The 27,481-nt window shown below is 38.7% G+C and overlaps 1 protein-coding gene across 10 annotated transcripts in view; it reads left to right on the plus strand.

Annotated features, from left to right (window-relative positions):
• CRB1 (crumbs cell polarity complex component 1) overlaps positions 1-27,481 on the plus strand; it is a 500,591-nt gene that overhangs the window by 256,442 nt on the left and 216,668 nt on the right. For 6 of the 10 annotated variants that reach the window (XM_065539172.2, XM_074031678.1, XM_005540319.5 and 3 more), the window contains one exon: positions 8,969-9,802. The exons of 3 other annotated variants lie outside the window; for them this stretch is intronic. In XM_065539172.2, coding sequence (XP_065395244.1) covers positions 8,969-9,184 — 216 coding nt within the window. In that variant the 3' untranslated portion in view covers positions 9,185-9,802. Of the gene's footprint in view, positions 1-8,968; positions 9,803-27,481 lie in introns of those variants that run through there. One more of the 10 variants, XM_045362339.2, reaches the window with a different exon arrangement.

Consider the following 27,481-nt stretch of genomic DNA (forward strand, 5'->3'; position numbering starts at 1 on the left):
ACGAATAGTCATGCCTTAGAGTGCTTAAGGGAGGGATGGATTTGGCTTAACTCACATTAAACAACAGCTACACATTCATGTGCATATGCTATGCCAGGCAGGGCTAGCTACAGCTCTTCTCAAAAATGTGCTGGCCCTGGACATTGCTGTGTAAGAGTCACAGGTGAGTGGAGTCACATGGGCTTCCCTAGAGAGGCTTTGCAAAGTAGAGAAAGTTTGAATTGTCTTTTAAAAAGAGGAGAGGCATGATTGAATAAACGGCATGTTTCAGGATGGAGAAGTGGTTTGGCAGGAGCAGGTGATTCCTGTTTGAAAAGGGGCAGGTAAAGAGAGTTGCCCTGCTGGAACTCTCAGCACTAGTAGGCTGCAACTGATGGTGACCCTCATGAGGAAATGGGACTCATTAGTAAAGAGGCTCAATTTAAACATTGTTGGGTGGGGTGGCGCATGCCTGTAATCCCAGCACTTTGGGAAGCCAAGGTGGGCGAATTGCTTGAGCCCGGGAAGTCAAGGCTGCAGTGAGCCAAGATTGAGCCACTGCACTCCAGCCTGGCGACAGAGTGAGACCCTGTCTCAAAATAAACAAACAAACAAAGAAATACAATTGAAATTAGCAATTTATATTTGATATGGATAGGTTTGATATAGTTCGTTCCCAGGGCTTCCTAGTCAGGTAAGTACGGTCATTGTTTTCTGTGGGGCTGGATAGAGGATGTAGATTCTGGAGGAAATAAGTGTATAGAGGATAGATGAATTACCTAGGGAGAAGACAGTTATGCCTTGGGCCAGGATTGTGACTGTGGGAATGCAGAAGAGAGAAATTTGAACAGAATGGTAGGGGAATTGGTTACAAATGGGTCTGGGAATAGAGTAATGAAGAGATGAAAAGGATGTGCTTTGAAAACTACAAGTGCTTGCAGCTCATAGCACTGAATGGGTTACACGCTCTGGATCTTTAGTTAGCAACCACTGTTTTCTAAAATGAAATAAAGAGAAGAAAAGAAAAAAAAGGGAGAGAAGCATGAATGTCCACATAGCTTTTCTGAGACCAAAATAGGCCAAGCTAATGTCCGGTAGTTCACCTAACAGAAACAAAAAGAATAATTCGCATGTAGCAAATGATAGCTGGCTGTGGCTTATTTTTTACCTTTATTTTTGTTTTTAATCCCCACTAGCAGCTCCTGATTGTGTCACTTGATAACGTTTCCATTCTAGATACCAGGGGGAGGAAAAGGTAAAAACAAACACATTGTTTGTTGATTTCACAAAAAGGAATAATGCTCAACTGTATTCATGTCTGGTTGGCTCCTTGGTCATATTATCCCTTACCTGCCACACCAATTCCTGCCTCAGCACCTCGGAGATGGCACCTCCCCTTGCTGCTTCCATTCCTCTGCTGGACACATGCTGAGGTTTTTATTAGCTAAAAATCCCAAGAGGCAGAAGCTCTGTGTTGATAAAGTCAATAGCTCATTGCATGTTGCTGGACAAGCTCTAACTTTTAACTCTCTTCTGCCAAGTGGCAGTCTGCAATGTCTTTGTGGAACAGACGCTGTTCCAGGTGCCAGGGAAACAACTGGGAACAAGGAAGGCAAATATCTGCACCTGAATGGAGCTTCCATTACAGCAGGAGACAGACATAAACGCTATAGACTTCACCTGGTACTGCGTACTTGAGAGAATGAAAGCTGATTGCAATCAAAGAGGATGGTCAGGGAAGGTCTCCCGAAGAAGGTGACAGCAAATAGTAACACCTACCTAGTTGAGTTATTAGGAGAATTAAAGCGTCTTCTGTGTTAAAAACATCTGGCGAACCACTGACACAGGGTCAGAAGAAATGGCTGGCCATTATCTTTCAACAATAAATTTACAAAGCATAATGAAATATAACTGATTTTGAGCTGCTCGGATTTGGTTCTTGTATGAGACAAGGCGATAATTTTTATTCACAAGGCCATGTGCTCCAAAGAAAACAATGCTATCACTGATACCACCTGCTTATGGAGAGAAAAATATGAAAGCAATGTCCTCAAACTTCTAGCTGCATCTGTGCTTCTGCCTAAAATCTGGTATCCTAAGTAGGAGAGAGGTTGTGAATTATCAGGGCTTTTGCTTGATACTTATTTTCACGGATCCAATGCCTATACTGGCTCCTGCCAGGGACTGTTTGGCTCAGCACTCTACTTCTAGCTAGCATTGTGATTACACAATTTGTTGAATGCAGGAATAAACTTGCCTATTTATGACCAATGTCACAGCACATGTCAAATCTCAGTGTCACTGGGCGCTTTCCCTAAAGGTCTACAAGAGGAAATATGTCATGCTTGAGTTAATGTTAAGAGGTTGATTGTTTAACCTGGAACTATAATTCCAAATATATATCCTTATGTTAAATCAGTTTTTTTTTTTTTTCCTCATTTATCTCCAATGTATCCACAAGAAATTTCCACAGTAGCTGTTCTAGCTTCTTCCTTCCTATTGCAGCTATACCATTCCTTCTGGTGTGGAAATCATATCAGAAGCTTCCCAGGAAGCATCTTCCAGGTTGTGGTTCCCTGGACGGTCCCATCTCAGCTCAGTTATTCCTCCCCTGGCTTTTTGATGACCCCCAATCAGCAGAGTTAAAAGAAATTGTAATCACGTGGTGAGAATTAATGAAAAAGCCTTTATATTGGATTCCTTGTTTTTCCAGCAAGGACTTCAAACCCTGCTAACTGCAGTCTTACAGCCCTTGGAGGGGGCCGTAGCTCACCATTGTTCTGTTCTCAGCAATCCCAGTGGGAGCTTATCTGTTTTCTGGGAGAAGCAGAGCAGCCAGATGAAGAGATGGGGCAGTGCCAAGGAGAAAATGATACTCAGCGTGCAGTGCAGATCGCTCCCTCCCCTGTTCCCTGCTGTCGGTCTGCTGCTTAGAGGGAAAGGTGCCTGGTGGCTCTCTGATCGCCGTCCTTTCTTCACATTCCTAGGCCTTTTATTTGGTGAAAGGAGCATCTGGCTGGATAGCCTCCTCCTTATCCCAGGACACTTCCCGAGTCCTGTCTTTTGGCTTTTTAATACCTTATTTTCCCCTTATGACTGTAAAGTGGACAGTGTATTTATGGTTGAAAATTGGCTGCTATAGCAATATTAATTTTAAAAACAGAGTTTTGGCACATATTCAATATTACTATGGAAACAGCCGTTTCTAACAATTCACTGATAAGATACAGTTCAAGGACTGAGGTCTGTGTGGGAGGTTTTTACCATCCACCAAATTGACGATCTACTTGTCAGAATAGCAATTCACAAGACCTGCTCTTCGAAGTTGTATTCCTTTTTTAAAAAATTTAGAGGATGAGCATTCAAGAGATGCCTTTATTTTGCTTTATATATGTAGACGGAAGATAAATATTCTAACTGGCATGTGAAAGACACAATGTGTTTAAAGTAATTTTTCCATGAATCACTAATTCTCTTAATTGCACATAATGGTCTTACTTGGTTATTCGATGTAACACTAAATACACACACAGACACAACTAGTTTCAGAAATGCACATATTGAAGCTGGAATGTAACCTGTAATCAATTGGCACATTCAAACATTTTAACTTGCCATCTTAAACTGTCTCCACATATTTCTATGTCACTGATATACATACAACTGAATTCCAGGAAAGACTTGAAGTAATTCACTGCACTGTAGTGTTTTCCAGGAGCCAGTTTTTAACCCCAAATATTGCCTCCATTTTTAACCACAAACATACTTCTGTTGGTTTTATAAAACGCAGGGATGAGAGAAAGGACCTCAGGGGGGTGATGGTGGCACTGTTAGTTCTTGAGTTCCCTCACTTTAAGTCAAAGCTTTCATGTTTGCACCTCCATTCACTTGGAAGTATGAGGTTATATTTTCCAAAACATCCTGCAATGCTTCATATTTTTTTCAGGACTCCTTCTGATATGTTTATTGTCTTCACATTATTTCAAATGCTGTCATTGGCCCTAAATATCATGAAAGATAGGTCCTGATGCTGACAACAGAATTTGTCTCATTTCTTTTATTTCCAGCTCATTTTGTGTTTTCCAAATTAGATGAACTCTCAAGCAATTAGTAACAGTTGATTCTGATAGGCCCAGATTGCACACCCTTCTACCAGCGCCACATCAGCACAGTGAGAGTGATAACCCGAAGCGCCTCCTTGTTCACACGTTCGGCCCTGAGTGGATGGTAGGAGTTCTGAAATCCAAACAGGATCAAGAAAATCAATCACGGGAAGGTCACTCAGGGTAATAAACAAGAGCAACCACATGGATCAAAGTTCTCGTACTGTGTGTATGTCCTATGAGAAGCTCTTTATCCACTGAATGCTATAATTCTCAGAACAATTCTAAGACATGGGAATTGTAGTCCCCGTTTAGTATACTTAGTCTACATATACTGTGGGAAAATGGTATGCGAGCGGAACTCTTAACCACTTCATTACACAGCCAGGAGTGGCAGAGGTAGGGCTACATCCCAGGCCTTGAATTTTCTCTTTCATTATTATGACATTTCTGAGAGAAATGAGAAAACAGTAAGTATCGGCTAAGTATACTAAACAAGTAGCAAAACTGGATTCAAATCCCTTTCTGTCTGCTTAGCAAGTGCATGCTGTTTCTAGTTCCCCTTCAGAAGAAACAGTATGAAATTTCTTTTCTGGGATTAAAAGGAAAACACACATTAACGTAGGCTGCTACGACATTCCAGCATACAATAATCAGGATGGAAGTTTCAAAATAGGTTTTGACGGTTTCACCATAGAATACCACGGCATAACCTTGCTTGGGTCCTATATAGGCCAGAACCCAGTTAATGTTTCAGAATAAATTCTCTTTGAGGAGAACAAATGAAACATCTATTTATTTTATTCTGCAGATATGGAGTTCAAAGTAATCACAGTTTAAATTAATCATATATACAATATACATGTTTAAAAAGTGGTTAATATGATAACTGACTACAGATAGCAGCATGTCATTTTTTAGGGGAAAAAACAACTTTACATGATATTTATAATTAATTTGAGGTATGTCTTTTCAGGAAAGGGTTATTCAAAAGCACAGTGTTAGAGCACAACCAATCCAAATAGGGCTGGCCTTAAATCTCATCCTGCACCTGGAGGCCTTCATCGTCAGTTCATGTGTCCCAGCACTTTCAATTATCAAAAGATCCATCCTAGTGCCGTATATTTTAAGCACAGTTGAAGAATAGTGGAGCAAAAAAAAAAAAGCCTTTCAACCATGGGAATTTAAAAGCAAAGGGCCCTGAAGAGGCGATTTCAAAACCCTACTCATTCAGTTCACTCTAAAGCTTAATGACATGCCCTATTTGATACAGTTAGGGGAACTCTTTCATCAAAAACTTTATATGAGACTGGGAATTGCAATACTGGGTTTGTAGGTTTGCTCCCTTGGTCATACTGCAAGGTCCTGAAGGAATTCTAGTTTATCTTTTAAAAGCAAGTAGAATTAGGGATAATGATAAATGGTATACTAATGACTACTACTATGTTTATGTGTTTGAGAACTTCCTATAGGCTGTGCTTTTTGTATTTTGCATTCTTTGTGTTTTATTTGGTCCCATCCTTTGAAATAGATATTAACATTCCATTTTATAGGTGATGAAAATGAGTTCCTCAGAGGTGAAATAACTCGCTGTGTTTGCACAAGTATTTGGCAGAGCCACGAATCAAACCCAGGTCTCTGCCTATAAAGACTGATCTCTTAACCACTTCATTACACAGCCAGGACTGATAGAAGTGGGGCTGGATCCAGGTCTTGAATTTGCTCTTTTATTTTTATCACATTTTTAAGGACGGCAAAGCAATGTAGATGAAGGACTTGGTTTCTCAGGAGTCCCAAAATATGTGAAACAGGTCAGCCCTCTGGTTCCACCTGAATTGGGGTACTAACAAGGACTCAGGACCCACTCCCATGAGTCCCTCTTCCTCTCCTGTTGCAGAATAGCAGATGAGAGGATCTAGGCAGCCTCAGTTTACCCAATGTAATCAATCTCAGGCTGAATGAGAAGAAAAGGGCCTGGAAAAGTTTAGAAAACGGAGACAAACCAAATGATTTTTCTCCTGTGTGCATGGGTGTGGACACTCCCAGCTCTCTCATCCAGGAGAACTGCCATTTCCTCCAACAGATGACATGATTTACCAGACTGATTAAGATGAAATCAACATCTAAGAACAAGAGTGTGCATTTTCTAAAGATCACTGGATAGTACTAAGGTGTTTTGCTGGTCAGATTTCATCTGCCCTTCTGTGTCCCAGCCTTTTGACCTTTCAAGCCCAACTCTATGGTTCTGTTCCTCTTTCCCAGGCCAGAGTTATCTTTATTGATAAAACATATAATTATTTACAAAAGCATGGCCACACAGTATGGATGGAGAGCTTGCCCTCTAGTTGACATAAACTATTTTTCTAAAAAACTACTGAACTCTCTCAAATTCTACATGCTTTACTTCAAAAGCTCCAGTCATTGGAGGATGAAAAGTTGCCATAACCCAGAATTTTTGACAGTATTGTGAAGGGGAGATGGGGTCGTAAATGTGTTTCTAATGATCTAATAGTACTATATTCTTGAATGTCTCCAAGGCACCTAAGACCAGTTTTTCCCAACCTGACCTCATATTCTTCCTACACAAACCTCATGTGAACCCAATTTTTCCTCATGTGAACCCAGTTACAATGATTGACATCCCAATCCACCTGCTCATCTAATGTGGTATCACCAGCCATCTTCATCCTTCCTCTCTTCCCCACTACCCCACACAGTCTGACACGGAGTGATGCTGAATATACCTCAGAAATCTCTCTCAACCATTCTTTCCCTTCAATTCTCACTCCTTTGCTAAATTTAGAACTAGCTAATCTCTTATCATGACTAATAAGATAAACTAACTGCTCTGCCTCCAGTTTCTTCCCCACCTACACTATCTCCCATCCTCCACCCTGTTACCAGATCTTATCTTGTCATGCTTTTGCTTAAATATCTTCAGTGGCTCCTCACTGACTACAGGAAAAAGTCTGAGTTCAGTGTGACATTCACATTTCTTGACAAGATCCTTCTACTTTACAGTATTTCCTCTCCCCAACTCTTTTCATCCTTTCCCAATTCAAACATACACATTCATGGTCAATGTCTTCGGTCACACTGGGTTTCTTACTGTTTCCCTAAATTCTAAGGACTTTTGTATCTTCTTGCCTTTTATATTTTGTTTTTGTTCTTGTTCTTGTTTGGAGACAGAGTTTGGCTCTGTCGCCCAGGGTGGAGTGCAGTGACATGATGTCTGCTACATCAACCTCCGCCTCTCAGGTTCAAGCGATTCTTCTGCCTCAGCCTCTCAAGTAGTAGGGATTACAGGCAGCCGCCACCACGCCCTGCTAATTTTTGTATTTTTAGTAGAGATGGGGTTTCACCATGTTGGCCAGGCTGGTCTCGAACTCCTGACCTCGGGTGATCTGCCCGCCTCAGTTTCCCAAAGTGTTGGGATTACATGTGTGAGCCACCGAGAGTGTCTCATTAAAGTGGAATTTCCTCCTTGGAGTACTTGAGCATCCATTAATCCTTCAAAGGACAATCATGTCTCATTCCAATCTTGCTCCACCTACGCCCCAAGACAATTCATCACACCGTCATAACACCTATCTGTAATGTATTATGGTTGTGTGTGTGTGTGCGTGTGTGTCTCCCACTTCTCCTATTTCCAGAATTTGAGCTCCAGATTCCAAATTTGTATTTGTCTTGGTATTTTCATTTCCTTGCTCAGTGAATACTCAGTAAATGGTCAATAAGTATTGCTGAATGAATGCACAAACTAATGAACCACATTTGAGCAAGGCTTATTGTGAGTAGATCCCAGACAATGCTATGAAGATATTAGAATATTATATTAATTATATAATAATTTAAACCAAGACACAGGGAACAAAAAGCAGAGACTAAGGATAGAAAAGATACTTAAACTCTCTAGGATGTTAAAAAGATTTCATTTGTAATAGATTGGTTTGGTAACGTGGGGATGAGTCCTAGAGAAAGCTAAATGAGAAGGTAAAAGAGTTTTCTCCTGATTTACTCTGACAGAAATACGTCTTTGAAAAAAATCAGTTTAAAAATTCAAACAGTAATTGCTTTCTGTCTTTAATATTTCTATGCAACTCAGTCCCAGTTTCATGTTACCCATTGTTAAACTGATAGAGTTCGGGTTTGCTAAAGAGTGTTTTGCAAACACATCGGGATTAACATTAATCAAACCACTGTGTAAAAATACCAATTTTGAGAGCCCAGGATCCAGCTCCCTTTGACAGGGCTCTACCTGCCGCTTTCTGTTGCTAGATGCTTGGAGTCAGCGTTAAGCGCATGCGCCTTTACAACCATTCAATTGCCATGTCGAATCCGAATCAGTGATTCCTGTGGAAACCTCTGGGCGAAACCAGCGTGTCACAGTCCCTCCTCTGTCTCAAGAATTTTTCCCACAAGACCCAACTAATTTAATTTGTTTCCTTTCCCCAAACAACCAAACGAAACAAAACTGTAAAACAACCATTTCTTCAGTCCCAAATCAGAACTTTTGGCAAGGGAGGAAAGAGATCATGAATAATACGTGGCTATAGATCTAGAATCATTTTACAAATATAAATGTGGGCTCATCTTTTGCCTTTGTTGCTACGTGAATGATCTCAGTCACTGAGATTGAGACTGAGCAAATACAGCAGATATTTCATGCCAAATTTTCTGACTGTAGACTTTAGATGCTAGATATATGATCACTTGCAAATGATATGAGAATAAGAAAATCTTTCTTTTAATACCTTGGTCTTTTTACAGTACTGAGTGGTACCAGCTTTCTCTGGTTGGTCTTCATTCCTGGGTAGTTCCATTGTCCTGAATATTTATTTGCCTTTGCTGTAGAATGCGCATCCCAATGATTTCAATCTTTCCAGTTGGCAGATGACTTGATCTCGGACATTTTCACCGCTATTGGCTCAGTGACCCTCGCCTTGTTACTGATCCTCTTGCTGGCCATTGTTGCTTCTGTTGTCACCTCCAACAAAAGGGCAACTCAGGGAACCTACAGCCCCAGCCGTCAGGAGAAGGAGGGCTCCCGAGTGGAAATGTGGAACTTGATGCCGCCCCCTGCGATGGAGAGACTGATTTAAGAGCATTCTGTCCCTTCAAGATAGGGATCCACACACTGTGAATGTGATGACTGTACTTCAGGGGTCTCTGACATACCTGACGATGTTAATCTGCAACCGGGATTACACTGGAACTACAGGAATGATTCCTTTAACCACCTTAAAGACTTTCACAGTGGTTCCACTCGACACCATTGTTTTATTATGTTATATCACCCAATCACGAAAAAAGTCTGTGCCAGTAATTTCAGCCTTATAATTAGCAAAAACATCTTCCAGAGAATGAAGTCTTCTGAGCAAAGCTCCAGTGTCTATCACTGAAACTCTTTCCTCCTTTCAACCTGGGGACAACTTTTAGTTTTCATTTTAGGTTTCTGTACTTTCTGTAGTTTCTGTGTAAACATATGGCAGTTTGCACAGAAACTGTAGTTTCTGCCATATGTTTACACAGAAACTACAATAAAAAATTGGCTACATTTCTCACTTCTCCTATCATGTGGTCAAAGGTTATTGTTGTATACCAGCGATGGGGTACTCCTGTATACTTTTGTCGTTCATTCATGGATTCAGAGAAAGCCATGGGAATGACCTGTGGTTCAAAAAAGTGACCCAATGGCAACAAATAAAAATCAAAATCTGGTTGTTCTCCTTTCTGAGTACTTTTTGCATTTTTGTGACATTACGTGTGACAAAAGTAACCTCTAGGAACATTTGAAGAACCTGTTTATGAATTAGATCTTTTAACTAAATCATCTCAAGTTGGTTACATTTTAAAATTATTACTCTTTGAAAAGGGTTGGTTAAGTCAAAATGCTTCCTAGATAGAAATCAAAACAGGAGGAAAACTCATATTCTCAAGTTCGAAAAATCAAGTTCTTTTCTTCCAACTGCTTTTAGGTAAACCAGTGCCAAACAGTGACATTGTCTAAAGGTAAGAACTCCAAAGTTAAATGTGTGCACTTTAAGGAGAATGTGTATAAGACTATGGGGTGTTTGGAGAAAATGCTGGGGCTTCTATTTTTATATTTTTTTTCTACAAAGCATCTGGTTATACTTTTATATGTGCTTTGAAATATATGAAACATGCTACTCTTGTAGAATATAAATAAACTTTAAGAATAGATGCCTATATATTCTGGGTATATGCTCAACATGTCTAATGACATGAATTTTTAAGTCTGGTCTAGAAGAATCCATCCATCTCAACTATTCAAGGATATCATTACAGCAACTTCCCTTCTCTTCTACGTCATCAGTTTTCCCATTGTCCTGGGGCATCCCTATCAGCACCAAACATGCTGTCATATTTCCTATCATAAAAAAGTTATCTCCTGTGGCCCTCATCTCCCTCCAGTAACCACCCCATTCCTCAACCCCTCTTTTCAGCAAAACATCTACAAAGGAGTTTTCTGTATTTTCGGTTTCCCTTTCCTTTTCTCTCATCCTCTCTTGAACTTAAACTAATTTGGCTTTTCTCATCACCGCTCCATGATCTCCACATGGTCAAACACAATGTCCAGTCCTCAGTCCTCAGCTTACCTGACCTCTCTGAAGCATTTGAAAGAATTGTCACTCCTCTTGAAATATTTTCCACACAATGGGACACCATTTCATCTTGGTTTTCTTCTTAACCTCACTGTCTATCCCCTCTCCATCTCTTTTGATAGTTTCTCCTCATTTCCTTAAACTCTGCTTTATTTTTTTCCATGCTGTTTATCACCCCCTGAGAGGTTGCGTATTTTGTTGTTGTCGTTGTTCTCTATTTTCTCTATCTAGAATTTAGGTTATATGAGGATAAGAACTATTTTTTTTTTTTTTACTCCAGTATCTCTCACCTAGAACAGGCCTAACCCATAGGGAAAACACAATAACTATTTTCTGGATAAATTAACAAATAATGAATGAATGGTGCTCAAATTTGTACCTGCCACCAGAGAAATCCGAAAGTGCCCAAGATTTGTGTGGGCTGTCACTGGATGCACTGGTCATGAAACTATCATGGCTCTGTAGCCTATCTAATGTCTTACTCAATCTCAGGCTTTTTTATCCATATCCAATATTGCTTTAAGTGTAAGTTCAAGAAGAAGCATGTCTCCAGTGTCTACCTGTGAAGTATACCATGAGCTATATTTATTTTTGCATTTCATTTGATACAACTTCTTAATAGAAGTTCATATGGAAAAGAAAAGAAAGAGCTCATGCTTGAAAAAATAAGTAGCTGAGTTAAACACACACACACACATACACACACATACAAACTAAAAAGATCACAGGATATAAAATGGTTCTATTGGCTTAATTAATCTGAGTATTTGCTGTATTCCAGTATCTAGCTTAGAGCTTTGCATAGGAATGTATGTCCAAATACATGGATAAGTGAGCGCATGCAGGCATGAATAAATGAGTGATTCTTTCCATGTGGACACTCAAGTACACGGACATTTACAGGCTGCCCCAGCAAGCCAGATCTCTTTATCTTTGAAAAAGCTAAATATTCAATATCTAACATCAAGAATGCTTCCAAATTGGCCCCATGAAGTATTTGTACTGAACTATCTTTAACAATGTAGACCTTGTTTTAGTGAAAAAGTATAGTATCTGCATAATCAATGATGGTGCAGCTTTTTAATTGAGTGCATTTTCAAAATTTGTGTTAGGATTGGTTTCAAAGACCACAACAAAACACCACAGCAATTCCTCTCATGCTTATTTACAATGTGACATTGCCACCCCTCCCACCAAGAGGAATCTGTTTGCCTTCCCTTTGAATCAGGGCTGGCCTTGTGATTTGCTGTGGCTAACGTAATGCCATGGAAATGGTGCTCTGCCAGACATAAGAGGCTTGCAGCTTCTGTTTTCGCTCTCCTGGAAGGCGACCCTCAGACTGCCATACTGTGAAGAAGCTTGGAATGAAAATAACATGTCAAAAGAGAGTCCCAGCCAAGCCAGCTGTCCCTGCTGAACCCGGCCTTAGTCACCGTGCCTGCTGGTTGCAATTACTTAGTGACCCACGTGAGAACAGCAAAGGAACCACCAGCTCAATCCACAAAATCATGAGAAACAGTACGTTGTTTTAAGCCATTAGGGTTTAGAGTGATTTGTTACATAGTAATAGAGAAATGAAACACAATTATTCACATCAATGAGGCAACCTAAGGAATACGGCAATATGAGGTACTTCTTTGATTCTGATTTCTTTGCTTTTAGAACTGCTGCTCTGGGAACTGGTGGACTGTACAGTGTTTGTTTGCAGAGCAACAATAACTAGTGCATTATGAATAAAATATGACACCTATATGTCAGATTTCTCTCAGGATGGCAAATAAGGGTGAAGAGTCATTTAATCCAAATGCAGGTCCAGAAGGCGCTGAGGGTCATAGTCCTTCTAGCGCAGCTGTTTGCAGGGTTTGGGGCATGGTGTAAAGTGGACACAGCCGGCCTACTTCCTGCCCTAGGGTGAACCCTGGCCCAAGGTAGCCAATGTAAAAGGCACACATCTGGTGTGAGTTTACAAGGAATGACAGGAAGCCTCCTTCAAGTGGACTCTCATGTGGCTTCTGTAGTCACAGTGAGTGCAAAGACAAGCAGGAAATAACAAATGACTGTGACTTAAATCAGCTGTCAAGACTTCCCCTATTTTATTCCTAAATTACCACCGCTTAATAGATCCTCTTATTTGAGACTGAGACAGGCATGGTCCCACAGTCTGGCCCTGTGTAGCCATAATTGTTATTATCATTACCAATTAGTATTATCTGCAGTAATTGAAGAGTAACAGTAATAGGGAATAGAGGTAGAACTAGAAGGCATCATAGCAATGATAATAATGATTACTATAACAACAATGAGAGATCCTTTACTGAGCCCTCGCTAGAGGCCAAGACTATCTTAAGCTTGCTGCACTAAATGCATTATGTCTCATTTAGACCTCATAACAGCCTTTGAGGGTGAAACTTTTATCTTCATTTCACGAGCCTTTGCAGACAAAGAAACATAGTTTTAAATTTCTGAAATGCCCCATTCAGGTGATCTGAGCTTAATCTGAAAACTGGGAATCACACCTGTATTGCACTGGCACATCATGATAACATTATTGGAAAATGCTTAACTGCAAGTAAGCACACAATACATAGCATCCATAGCATCTATGATTACTATTCAGATGAGATGAAGTGTTAGTAGGACAAATGACAAGCAGTAGTCATGTTTAAATGGTTTCCACACTCCCACCTCCTGCTTTATCTGCCAGACAAACCAAATAGGTAACTGCTTTCCTCCTATCCTCCTTCCCATTTATAATGTGTTTGTAAAATAAGCAGGTTTTGTGCAGAGAAAGATAATTTTTTCACGTCATTCCCATAACTCTGAATTGCCGCATGATGGTGGCCCCATCCAACTAAAGAATTTAATTCATCTGTAAGAATAAAATAAATGGTACACACCAGTTGTATGTCCTCAATGAAATTGTCAGAAATAAATCAAAAGGTCTCAGGTCTCTCAGACCTCCAAACAACTAATGATAGAGGGTTTTTTTTTTTTTTTTTTTTGGTTGTACATTGTAGAGATGACTTTATTATTATGGCTTTTTTGGCCCTTTTAGGGTTACTCCTTAAACCACTTTTGATAGAAAATCACCATCATCTTTTTTCATTAACAGCAAGAAATATTGGCCCATGTATCTTGATTTAAATCATCCTTCTGATAATGATTAGCTAGCCAACTTTCAACCTGGTTTTATACTCTGCAGGGGCATATCTGGAGTGAATATGACTTTTCAAGTTTCATCCTGCTTTCAGCAAAAGTGGAGTTTTTACTGCTGTGCATAGTGATGACAAAAATGCATGTTTCCCATTTAAACCGATTATCCTATGATTTGGTACCCAGGCTTTGCTTTACATGGTTCCAGAAACCTGGGAATAGCATCTGTCTAATATATTTGGCAGTGCCTGCCTGAGCACAGCTGCTTTAATCACCAATCACAGGGTCTCCTAGGATGGGAGGCAACAATCTCCCCTTGAAAACTGCTCCCAAATCCAGATCTTTCAGTTTGAAGTGGAGCATCTTTTAGAGGTGCTCATGGTTTGCAGCTTGAGGCTCCTGGCTCAAAATTGAGCGCATTCATGGCTGAAATAAGGGAAACTGAATGGAAGCAAATATAGGTGTTATGAAAAGTCCCTACAGTATAGGAGCTCCTGGACCCCATTTTGACTCAATCCTTCATGTCAAAGATTTGGCTTCAGCATGAATTAATTTATTCAGCTACATGCTCAACATCCAGCTTTGTATGGTTGCAAAAGTCTTTTACCATATGAGGCAGGTGGTCCACAAGACAACTTCTAGGTTAGCTTTCCCATACAGAGATCATTCAAAAACTCTATTTTTCAAGGTCAGTCCCATTTTCTAATGCCCACTTTAAAAAGAAATTGCTCTACATTTGAATCACTTGGGGATTTTTTTTTTTTTTTTTTTTTTTGGTAAAATATAAATAACTAGCACTAACCACCTGGAGTAGTTTAATTTGAAAATATTTTTTGCATAAAGAAAAATTAAGTTAAGCTGAACTTTACCTTAATTAAAGGTTAAAAATCATAATAAAAGTTTTCTTTTATTGGGTTTCCAAAGTCATTAGGTTTTCCAGGTCCAGAATATAGATATCCCATATAAAATATAGACATAAACCCAGGCTCAAATTTTTCTAAAAGTATTTATTATTTTTTAAATGCATTGATAATTGGTTCTCCAATAAACAGAAGGGAAGCCAGACGGTCCTCTTGATTGGTGATCTGAATAGAACATGGATTTCAGTTCACCACCCCTCCACTGCCAAATACCAATTTCATTCAAATATTGAATCTGCACTAATAGGACTTAAGTGTCTCAAATTGAACAAGAGCAAAAATCATCCATTTAATAAACTGTTTATCTGAAGCACCTAATGGCCCAAATCAGAGATTCCAATTATGCCAGTTTATTTAGTATTTATCGTGTTGATAGAATCAGAGGCCTTACCATGGGAGAAAAAAGGATGAAGAAAATATCATTCACAATTAGAGAGTAAAATGTAATGTCGTCATCCAAACTGACAGAGGGTAACTTAAATCATTTAAAATGAAATACAAATTAATTCTTCCACTTCTCCCTTGAAGAAACTGGCCAAACACACACCCTACTGAAAAAATCAAATTTGTTTATATTTACTAGAGTTCCAGTGAACTTTCAGAGTTCTAGTGACCTTCTGAAAGCATTTCAGTAGATTAACATCTGCCCTTAAGGGTTATTAGTCTAGAGATGAGATTATTATAAAAGACTCAAAGGTGTCAAAAGGGTAACTTATGTTGGAGAAGAGTGAAAATTTTTAAATATTGAAGTCTCTTTAGTGTCTTGTGATGAGCTGACTTCTGTAAGTATCTGTTCTTGTCAGGAATGGCAGCACTGGTAAGTCATCCAGGCTGTGATGGTGGCCTGCAGCAGTTTCCATCAGCCACTCCTATTCTCATCAGGCTGACTTTCAGAGGGCACTGCTGGACAAGGGTGGTGAGGATGTCCTCTTGCGTCGTATCAACTCTCCTAGGCCAGTAACATCTGCACAACTTAGCATTGCTCCCTTCACCCAACCTGGATCTCAGAGCTGCCCCTTCTTAATCACCAGGGAGCAACTGTAGGATAACACAACTCCTGCAACCCTGAGTTTAGTGGGAGACTAGGCCACTGCTACTGTCACACTTGCATCTCCTCAGAGGCCTCCCTCCATTCCAGACCACCCTTTCCAAGTACATTCCCTACTCCCTTGGAGAATTCAAGCAAAGCTCTCCACCTGTTCCTAAGGATGGTCCAATCTCAGGACACACAGACAAGAACCTGGCTAGGCCAGGATTCTACCAGATAGGTAAGCATCACTTAACTCTAATTAGAGGCCTACATAGGGATGTGGACAGTGAAAATCTGTCTAGCAACAAAAGCCCTGCCATCTTAGTGTAAACAGCCTCGGGCAGCTTCAGCTATTTTCTCTGGATCAGTGTCAGTCGACCCAGTTCACTTTCTCTTATTTCAGCATTATTGGCCTTTGCGACTTGCGAAGAGGAAGTATGATCTAACTTTTTCTTTCTCAGTGCTATTTATTTTTCAGCATTGATTTTTCTGTTTTGAGTTTAAACTTTATGTCTTAATTATTTTTTTGCTACCTTTTCCATCTAAAACTAGGAAGCAAACTAAGCTAACTTGTGACCTCTGGGCATCTCTCCTAAATTCTGCAACTCTCACATTCTCTCATGTATGAGATCACTGAGGTTAAATTAAATACTACAGGGGTCGAGCGCGGTGGCTTACGCCTAAAATCCCAGTACTTTGGGAGGCTGAGGCGGGTGGATCATGAGGTCAAGAGATCGAGACCATCCTGGTCAACATGGTGAAACCCCATCTCTACTAAAAATACAAAAATTAGCTGGTTATGGTGGCACACACCTGTAGTCCCAACTACTCGGGAGGCTGAGGCAGAAGAATCACTTGAAGCTGGGAGGCAGAGGTTGCAATGAGCCAAGATTGCGCTACTGCACTCCAGCCTGGGTGACAGAGCGAGACTCCATCTCAAAAAAAATTAAAAATTCTATGGGAATTTGATGCTCTCTTTAGAGTCAGTCCCCTCCTTTAACCTTGACTAGGTTCTTTGAAACTGGTGTCAGCAAAATCCTTCTTTTGCTGACAATTTCAAAGATGCCCAGACCTTGAAGGTTTTTAGCACTTGCTTATCCCACCTAAGACTGTTCAAAACACAAGTTTTTGAATCATTCAAACATATCTGGGACACAAAAATCGGATTTTAAAACAAGTACATATATCCCCTTTGGAACACTACCCCAGCAGCATAAGAACCACCCCCATCTCCACAGTGGCCATGGCAGACCCTGCCCAAGAGAAGTCTGAGCTCAGATCCACCTAACCCTGCCCACAACTGGCAATATTTCTCCACTTGCCCTGGTAGTTTAAGACAAAGGACATAAACTTCTGGGAGCTTTATGGCCGCACCCATTGCCTGAGAAACCAGAATACTTCCCCTGGACAACTTAGGGCAAGCTCAAATCCCACTGCTACTAATGCAGCTGGTCCTGTCTTGCAAGTGCAACCTCCTGACTGAAGGCCAACAAACTCACATTTACAATACCTCTTGACAGAATAATACTGTTCCCAGGAAGGAGAAAATGGCTGCATGATCTCAGCTAACACCACTGCCTGAAACACCCTAACTAACCAGAGGTCCTTTATCTATGTGACAATTTCACTACTAGTGTAACCAGCATTTGAGAGAGCCAGCTCACTAAGCCTGTCTACAACCAAGGATTCTCACAATCTGTCTGAATCCCCTGTGATGCCATCAGAGTGGGTGCTGCCCACTGCTGGGAGACTTGAAGACAGGTCCTATCACTGGATCCTTTGCAGACATTCCCCAGCACCAGTCTGGAGTCTGGTAGCCACACTGGGTGGCTAGACCCAGAAGAGCAATAACAATCACTGCAGTCTGCCTCTCAAGAAGTCCCATTCCTAAGCTAAGGGAGAGAGCACCACATGAAGGGAATACTTCCAAAGGGTACTGTGGGAGAAAAAAATCTGAACAGTAGGGCTTGAGTCCTAGATCTTTCTGCTGGTTGGAAGTTTCTTATAAGAGAGACACAACTGCAGCACTGGGAGCAGTAGGGAAAGTGCGTACGTCCACCACAACAGGCAGGCAGCCTCTGTGATCATGAATGGTCTTGGAGAAGGGTCCTAGTTCCCCCCAGAAGACCACTACAGTCACATCTGGGGCTTCTCACATGGGAATACAGCATGGATGCACTTATAGACAGCCTTTCTGGAACAATTCAAGTTCATTACAGCTCCACGGGAGGAGCACTCCACAGATTCAGGCCCGCACAAGAGGCAGAGTCACAATCCCTCCCTACTTGAAATATTAACATTTCTATAGAGGAAAAGAGGTGACTTTCTGATCTGAAGAGCCAGTATACTGGGGCAGGAGTGAGACTATGAGGTGGATAGCTTTCCTGCAGGCCTAGCAGGGGAGCTGAGGTAGCTCCCACCATTCACCCTGATAAAACCTCAGCACATCTAATTGAGAGCTCCCCCAGCCACCTTCATCAAGGCTGGGACTTCTGCCCACCATTGGGTATTACATCTACCCACCTACCTTACCTACAAGCAGTGCCTACCCAGGGATACTGCCCCTATTGGCTTGAAGCCTTAATTATCAACTCAGTAAATAAAATACCAGGGAAAAATTAAATAAATAAAGTGTACATTATGAGAGAATGAGATAAGTTTCAAGAAATCCCTGCCATTTCCAACCCCATAGGAGACAGTGAACTTGCCCACATACTAAGTACGTAACTACCATACTCAGGATCTGGAAAAGTGGGTGCACAAAGACTCTATAACTAAGGAACTCATATATAGTCTTCATCCCTAAAAGCACCAAGAATCAAATTAGGCTAAAATAAAATGCAAGCTAAAGTCAGATCTTTAAGAGGGAAAAAATAGAAATTAAAAAGAAAAAACAGTCTGTCAAATAAAAAATAAATTCAAGAACAATTGGAAGAAATAGTCTACCCAAAAGAGAAAGAACCCAAGAAGTAATTCTGGTAATATGACAAAACAGGATTCTATTAACATCCCCCAAAAGATCATACTGGCTCCCCAGAAAAACCAAGAAGAAATCTCTGAAGTGCCAGATAAAGAATTCAACAGGTCGACTATTAAGCTACTCAAGGAGGTACCAGAGAAAGGTGAAAACTAACTTAAAGAAATTTTAAAAACAATCTAAGATATGAAGAAAAATCTTCCAGAGAAATAGATATCATAAATTAAAAAAAAAAATGGAACTTCTGGAAATGAAAGACACACATATGGAAAAAAAAAATGCAGGGGAAGGTTTCAACAATAGACTAGAACAAATAGAAGAAAAATTTCAGAACTTGAAGTCAAGGCCTTCAAATTAACCCAATCAGACAAAGACAAAGAAAACAAACTAACAAAGTCTCCAAGAAATACGGGATTATGTAAAATGGCTAAACCTAAGAATAACTGGTGTTCCTGAGGGAGAAGAGAAGTCTAAAAGTTTGGAAAACTTATTTGAGAGAATAATTGAGAAAAACTATCCTGGCCTTGCTAGAGATCTAGACTTCCGAATACAAGAAGCTCAAAGAACTCCTGGGAAATTCAGAAGATCACCACCAAGGCCCATAGTCATCAGGCTATCTAAAATAAAGATAAAGAGTAGAATCTTAAGAGTTGTGAGACAAAAGCATCAAGTAACTTATAAAGGCAAACCTATTAGACTAACAGCAAGTTTCTCGACAGAAACCTTATAAGCCAGAAGACACAAGGGTCCTATCTTTAGCATCCTTAAACAAAATAACCATCAGAATCTTGTATCCTAAGAATCTTGTAAAACTAAGGTTCATAACTGAAGGAGAGAAAAAGTGTTTTTGAGACAAACAAATACTGACAGAATTCACCACTACCAAACCAACACTACAAGAAATGCTAAAAGGAGTTTTAAATCTAGAAACAAAACCTCAATGTACACCAAAATAGAACCTCCTAAAGCAGATATCTCACAGAGTCTATAAAGCAATAACACAATGAAGAAAAGCAAAGTATCTAGTTAAAAACTAATACGATGAATAGAACAGTACCTCACATCTTAATATTAGCATCAAATGTACATGGCCTAAATGCTCCACTTAAAAGATACAGAATAGCAGAATAAATTTTTTAAAAAAAAAACACTAACCAAATATCTGCTGTCTTCAAGAGACTTACCTTCAAGAGACTTACATGAGGACTCACATAAACCTAAGGGGGTAGAAAAAGATATTTTATGCAAATAGAAACCAAAAGCAGGCAGGAGTAGCTATTCTTATACCAGCAACAACAGTAATAGAAGCTATTCTTATACCAGCAACAACAGTAATAGAAGACAAAGAAGGACATTATATAATAATAAAAGGGTTAGTCCAAGAGGAAGATATTACAATCCTAAATTTATATGCACCTAACACTGGAGCTCCCAGATTTTATAAAACAATTACTACTAGGCCTAAGAAATGAGATAGACAGCAACACAATGTTAGTGAGGAACTTCAATACTCCACTGACAGCACTAGACAGATCATCAAGACAGAAGGTCAACAAAGAAACAATAGACTTAAACTACACCCTAGAACAAATGGACTTAACAGATATTTACAGAACATTTTTCCCAACAACTGCAGAATATACATTCTTCTCATAAGCACATGGAGCATTCTCTAAGATAGACCATATGATAGGCTGCCAAAAAACAAGTTTCAATAAATTTAAGAAAATCAAAATCATATCAAGTATCTTATCAGATGACAGTGAAATACAACTGGAAATCAACTCCAAAAGAAACGCTCAAAACTATACAAATACATGAAAATTAAATAATCCACTCTTGAATGATTTAGGGGTTAACAATGAAATCAAGTTGAAAATGTAAAAGTTCTTTGAAATGAATGATAACAGTGATACAATGTATCAAAACCTCTGGAATACAGCAAAAGTGGTGCTAAGATGAAAGTGTATAGCATTAAATGCCTATATCAAAAAGTCTGAAAGAGCATAAATAGACAATCTAAGGTCACGCCTCGAGGAACTAGAGAAATAAAAACAAACCAAACCCAAACCCAGCAGAAGAAAAGAAATAACAAAGAAGAGAGCAGAACTGAATAAAATTGAAATAACAACAACAACAAAAAAAATACGAAAGAAAAATGAAACAAAAAGCTGGTTCTTTGAAAAGATAAACAGAATTGATAGAACATTAGTGAGCTTGACCAAGAAAAGAAGAGAGAAGATCCAAATAATCTCATTTAGAAATGAAATGGGAGATACTACAACCAATACCACAGACATACAAAAGATCACTCAAGGCTACTACTATTCATCTCCTGGAATTCAACTCATTCCAGGAGATGAATAAGTTCATGAAAATATACAACCCTCCTAGATTAAATCAAGGAGAAATAGAAACTCTGAACAGACCAATAATAAGCAGCGAGAATGACATGGTAACCAAAAAAAAAATTGCCAACAAAAAACATACGGAACAAGATGGATTAACAACTGAATTCTATCAGACATCCAAAGAATAGGTACCAATCCTACTGAAACTATTCCAAAAGATAGAGGAAATCCTCTGTAAATCATTTTATGAAGCTAGTATCACCCTAATACAGGTACCAATCCTACTGAAACTATTCCAAAAGATAAAGAGGAAATCCTCTGTAAATCATTTTATGAAGCTAGTATCACCCTAATACCAAAACCAGGAAAGGACATAACAAAAAAAGAAAACTACAGACAAATTTCCCTGATGAACAAAGATGTAAAACTCCTCAACAAAAAACTCCTCAAATAGCTAACTGAATCCAACAGCATATCAAAAAGATAATGCACCATGATCAAGTGAGTTTCATACCAAGGATGCAGGGATGGTTTAACATACCTGAGTCAATAAACATGATACATCACATAAACAGAATTTAAAACAAAAACCATATGATCATCCCAATGGACGCCAAAAAAAAAACAAAAAAACAAAAACAAAAACAAAAACAAAAAAAAAACCTTTTGAAAAAAATCCAGCATGCCTTTAGGATAAAAACCCTTAACAAAATAGGCATAGTAAGGACTTAATTCAAAGTAATAAATATGACAAACCCACAGCCAACATTATACTGAATGGGAAAAAGTTGAAAGCATTCCCCCTGAGAAATGGAATAAGACAAGGATGCCCACTTTCACCACTTCTATTCAACATAGTACTGGAAGGCCTGGCCAGAGCAATCAGACAAGAGAAAGAAATAAAGGGCATCCAAATTAGAAAAGAGGAAGTCCAACTGTCACTGCTTGCCTATGATAAGATCATACACCTAGAAAATCCTAGGCTCAGCCAAAAAGCTTCTAGATCTGATAAATGAATTCAGTAAAGTCTCAGAATATAAAATCAATGTATACAAATAAGTAGCAGTGCTATGCACCAACAATGACCAAGCTAGAATAAAATTAAGAACTCAATCACTTTTATGACAACTGAAAAAAAAAAAAAAAGGAATATACTTTACCAAGGGGGTAGAAAGAGCTTTACAAGGAAAACTACAAAACACTGTTGAAAGAAATCATAGGTGACACAAACAAATGGAAACACATCCATGCTCATGGATGGGTAGAATAAATATTGTGAAAATGACTATAATGCCCCAAGCAATCTGCAGATTCAATACAATTCCTATCAAAATACCACCATCTTTCTTCACAGAACTAGAAAAAACAATCCTAAAACTCTTATGGAACCATAAAAGAGCCCATATAACCAAAGTAATACTAAGCAAAAAGAACAAATCTGGTGGCATCACATTACACAAATTCAAATTATACTACTATAGTAGCTGTAGTAACTGAAATGGCATGGTACTGGTATAATGTAGTCCAATGGAACAAAACAGAAAACCCAGAAATAAAGCCAGATACAGCCAACTGATCTTCAACAAAGCATACAAAAACATAAATCAGGGAAAGGACACCCTATTCAATAAATGGTGCTGGAAAAACTGGCAAGCCATATGTACAAGAATGAAACTGGATCCTCATCTCTCATCTTATAAAAAATCAACTCAAGTTGAATCAAAAAATTAAATCTAAAACCTGAAACCATAAAAATCCTAGAAGATAACGTTGGAAAAACTCTTCTAGACATTGGCTTAGGCAAAGAATTCATGACTAAGTCCTCAAAAGCAAATGCAACAAAACCAAAAATAAATAAATGGAACCTAATTAAACTAAAAGCCTTCTGCATAGCAAAAGAAATAATCAGCAGAGTAAACAGGCAGTGTGGGAGAAAATATTCACAAACTATGTATCTAAGAAAGGACTAATATCCAGAATCTACAAGGGACTCAAACCAATCAGAAAAAAAAAAAAATCCCATCAAAAATTGGGCAGAGGGCATGAATAGACAATTCTCAAACGAAGATATACAAACATCCAACAAACATGGAAAAATGCTTAACATCACTAATTATCAGGGAAATGCAAATTAAAACCACAATAAGATACCACCTTACTCCTACGAGAATGGCAATAATTACAAAGTGAAAAAACAACAGATGTTTGCATGGATGTGGTGAAAAGGGAACACTTTTTCAATGCTGGTGGGAATGTAAACTAGTACAACCACTGTGGGAAACAGTATGCAGATTCCTTAAAGGACTAAAAGTAGGACTACCATTTGATCCAGCAGTCCCACTACTGGACAGCTACCCAAAGGAAAAGAAGTCATTATAGGAAATGACATGGACATGCATGTTTATAGCAGCACAATTCTTTATTGCAAAGATATGGAACCAACCTAAGTGTCCATAAACCAAAGAGTGGATAAAGAAAATTGGGTAGATATACATAGAATACTACTCAGCCGTAACTAGGAATGAAATAGTCTTTCTCAGTAACTTGGATAGAGCTAGAGGCCATTATTCTAAGTGAAGTAACTCAAGAATAGAAAAACAAATATCACATCTTCTTACTTATAAATAGGAGTTAAGCTATGAGAAATGCAAAGGCATAAGAATGATATAATGAACTTTGGAGGCTTGGGTTGGAGGGAAGTTTGGGAGGAAAGTGAGGGATAAAAGACCACATATTGGGTATAGTGTACACTACTCAGATGACAGGTACAGTAACATCTCAGAAATCACTACTAAAGAATTTATCCATGTAACCAAAAACCACCTGTACCCCAAATATTATCAAAATTAATATTAACAAAATTTAAAAAAGAACAAGTTCATATAGTAATACTTCTTCACGTTTCTTCTAAGCAGCAGAATTATTCAGTTCACTCATTTCCATGTGTTTTGCCAATCTAAAAGATATTAGAATGATTTTAAAAAATCACAAAATATCTTGCATTTGGTGCCAAGAACAATACAATTAATTGAAATCAAACATATCATCTAAAATCTTAACCTGGGAGAAAAAAAAAATGGCGGTGGCAGAGAAGACTACGCGAAACAGAGGACATAGAAATTTCTGAAAGAAGTTGATTATCTTGAAAGATATTTTTTGTTACTGTCCAGGTCAAAAGAGCAGCATAACTCTAAAAGACATGTTCTGTTGTGGAGGGAGGCAATAATGGATTGAAAAGAGAGGGAAGGAGAAGATAATTAAATAAATACCGGTGACATCTAAAATGTGACAGGATGAGAAAGTTAAAAAAAAAAAAGTTCACCCTGTAAGGAAGGCCACCCAAGATAAATTACAAAACAAGATGCCACTAATTAGGCTGAAATTCCAACATTGCTCATTATGGTATTCAGAGTATCCAGCATAGCAAGATAATATCATGATCTGCCTTATAATATGCCCTGGGTCAAATTTGGCCAGGATTCTGTTAAATAATTTAAATAGATCTAGTTTCAAATGACCTCTAAATTCTTTCCTGCCAGATTAACATTTTTAAAATAATTAAATAAATATGTAGAACAAACTAAATGTTAGTTGCTTGTATATACTATTCACTTTGAACTTTAAAATACATAATGATCTTTACTGTTAACACTGCACTTTATTCACTGACAACATTATGTAAAGAAAGAGATTCTGATTGGATAAAAAGTTTCACATTGAAATTACTCTTCCAATAAATCAGAAGCCAGACAATTTTGATCCTTTGGTTTGGGTAGCTCTTATAAGTGCATATAATACTTCCCTATAATTTAATTTGAGAACCTTTACCCATAATTCATGCACAAATGACGAGAAAATTAACTTCCTCCAGGATTTGGAGCTTCAGAAAGAAGTTCCTGATTACTTGCTTGTGTTTCTTTCACACTTTCAGCATTACTTCAGAGTTAGTTTTAATTGAGACTTTTAATTTTGCTATTATTGAACTCAACAGTATTCCTTTTGGCTTTGGTTTTGCATTTCTGATGTGATGTATAGTAAGCCATTTACAAAGGATGGATAATTTATTTATCATATTCATGGAGAGTAAACAGATCCTTCCAAAGTTCTGCCATCTTGAACTAGTGGTATTCTATGCAATTTCAACACCAAGCTATTGAGTGTCTGCTATGAACCTGATGTCATATTAAGAGCTGGAGATTCAAAGATGAACAAAACAAAATTTGTGTTTTTAAGTGAATAAGTCATAATACAGTCATAAGAGACTGGCCATCAAGGTCAACGTGGATATCAGATTAATTCATGTACATGAAAATCAGTTATTCACTTAATTTTTTTCCTCTGATTCCTACCAGAGCATCTAGGAGCAACAGACACAAATAAAATATTTGAGCACCTGTGAAGCAGGGTTTAGGGAAAGGGCAAATAGGTAAACAGTCACAAAACCTTAGAGTAACTGTCACAATAGAAACTATACCAAGAGGGTATGGAATCTGTACTAAGACTACAGGGAAAAAGTGAAGTTATAATTATCTGGAGTTGTAGCTTCATTCAACTTGGCATATTAAGAAAACTGCTTGCTTATCTACACTGCCTTTTTGAATTCCATCTTGTCTAAATAATGACAATATTTTTCTTCAATTTTTTGTTTATTGTATAGTCAATCCAAGTTGCTTTATTTTTCTAGTTTTCAAGGAACAACATTTTATCACTTGATTTATTTATAAAAATCATCTTTCGTGGGAGCTGTTTCCTATGGTGGTCCAATGTGCTCTGAATTTTAAAGCACACCTACAGAGTGACTTTTCTTTACTTCTATAGGGGGTTTCAGAGTTGCCACTTGTTGTGGACTACGTTTTATTGTAATTTATTAGTTTGGGAGTACTATGATGTGTGCATAATAAACAGAATTTATGTACTCTATAATCTACTACAAACCCACATGAAGCAAATACTGAAGTTTGATTTTTGTATACAGAAATTTTGTTTGTTGGTTTGTTTCTAGGTTTATTTTTCCATCCAGATCCCTAGGCAGACAAAAAGTTCCTTTGTTAGTTTTCTGGGTCAGAGATTGGAATACTTCTAGTCCCACCTTAATAGACTAGGCGTTCCATCAAGGGTCTTGACACAGAGGTCTTAATTTGTCCTTCATACCTCTTGAGGACCAAATGCTGTATCTGCCGAATCCCTGAGGATATTAATTTGATATTAACTCACAGGAACTATACCCATACTTACCACCTGCCACCTCACTGACTCACCGATTTGGCTTTGTTTTGTTAGTTTTGAAGCCTCAATTACTCGTTTTGGGAGACATAGCAAATACTTTAAATATTTTTGGTATGTTTTATCTAACACTCTTGCCCTGATGTTGAAAGTCATTAGATTCTTCCATGCCACAAAAAAAAAAAAAAAAAAAAAAAAAAAAAAAAGGCATGATTTCTTGGTGACTTTAAGACTATACTTTGTATGGAATCTGTATGGAGTGAGATAAAAGGTCAGTAAGCAAAAATGTTGACATGTGCATTAGCCTTCCTAAAGTTACATGGAAATGGAATGTTTATAACTATACTGTATGTCAATGATGAACTTAAGGAATACATTTTTGCCAGAAAATTGAAGAATTAACCCTTCTTTTTAAAATGAGAGAGATTTCTGATACTGCATTAGTTCATTTTGCACTACTATAAAGAAATACCTGAGGCTGAGTAATTTATAAAGAAAAGGGATTTATTTGGTTCATGGCTCTGCAAGCTGTACAGGAAGCATGGCACCAGCATCTGCTTCTGGGGAGGGCCTCACGAAGTTTTCAATCATAATGGAAAGCAAAGAAGGAGCAAGAGAGGAAGAGGGGAGGAAGTCCCAGGATCTTTTAAACAACTACATCTTACATGAACTCACAGAAGATAACTCACTCATTACCATGGAGAGGGCACCAAGCTGCTCATAAGGGACGTGCCCTCATGACCTGATCACCTCCCACCAGGCCCCACCTCCAACATTGGAGTCACATTTCAACATAAGATTTTGAGGGGACAAACATCCAAACTATGTCAGATCCCACTCACAAAAGACTAATTGCAGGCTGGGTGTGGTGGCTCACGCCTGTAATCCTAGAACTTTGGGAGGCTGAGGCAGGTGGATCACCTGCAATCAGGAGTTCGAGACCACCTTGGCCTACATGGTGAGACCCTGTCTCTACTAAAAAGGCAAAAATTAGCCTGACATGGTGGTAGGCGCCTGTAATCCCAGCTACTCTGGAGGCTGAGGCAGGAGAATTGCTTGAACCTGGGAGGCAGAGGTTGCAGTGAGCTGAGATCACGCCATTGCACTCCAGCCTAGGTG

Source organism: Macaca fascicularis, chromosome 1 (assembly GCF_037993035.2).
Source record: "Macaca fascicularis isolate 582-1 chromosome 1, T2T-MFA8v1.1".
Taxonomy (NCBI): Eukaryota; Metazoa; Chordata; class Mammalia; order Primates; family Cercopithecidae; genus Macaca; species Macaca fascicularis.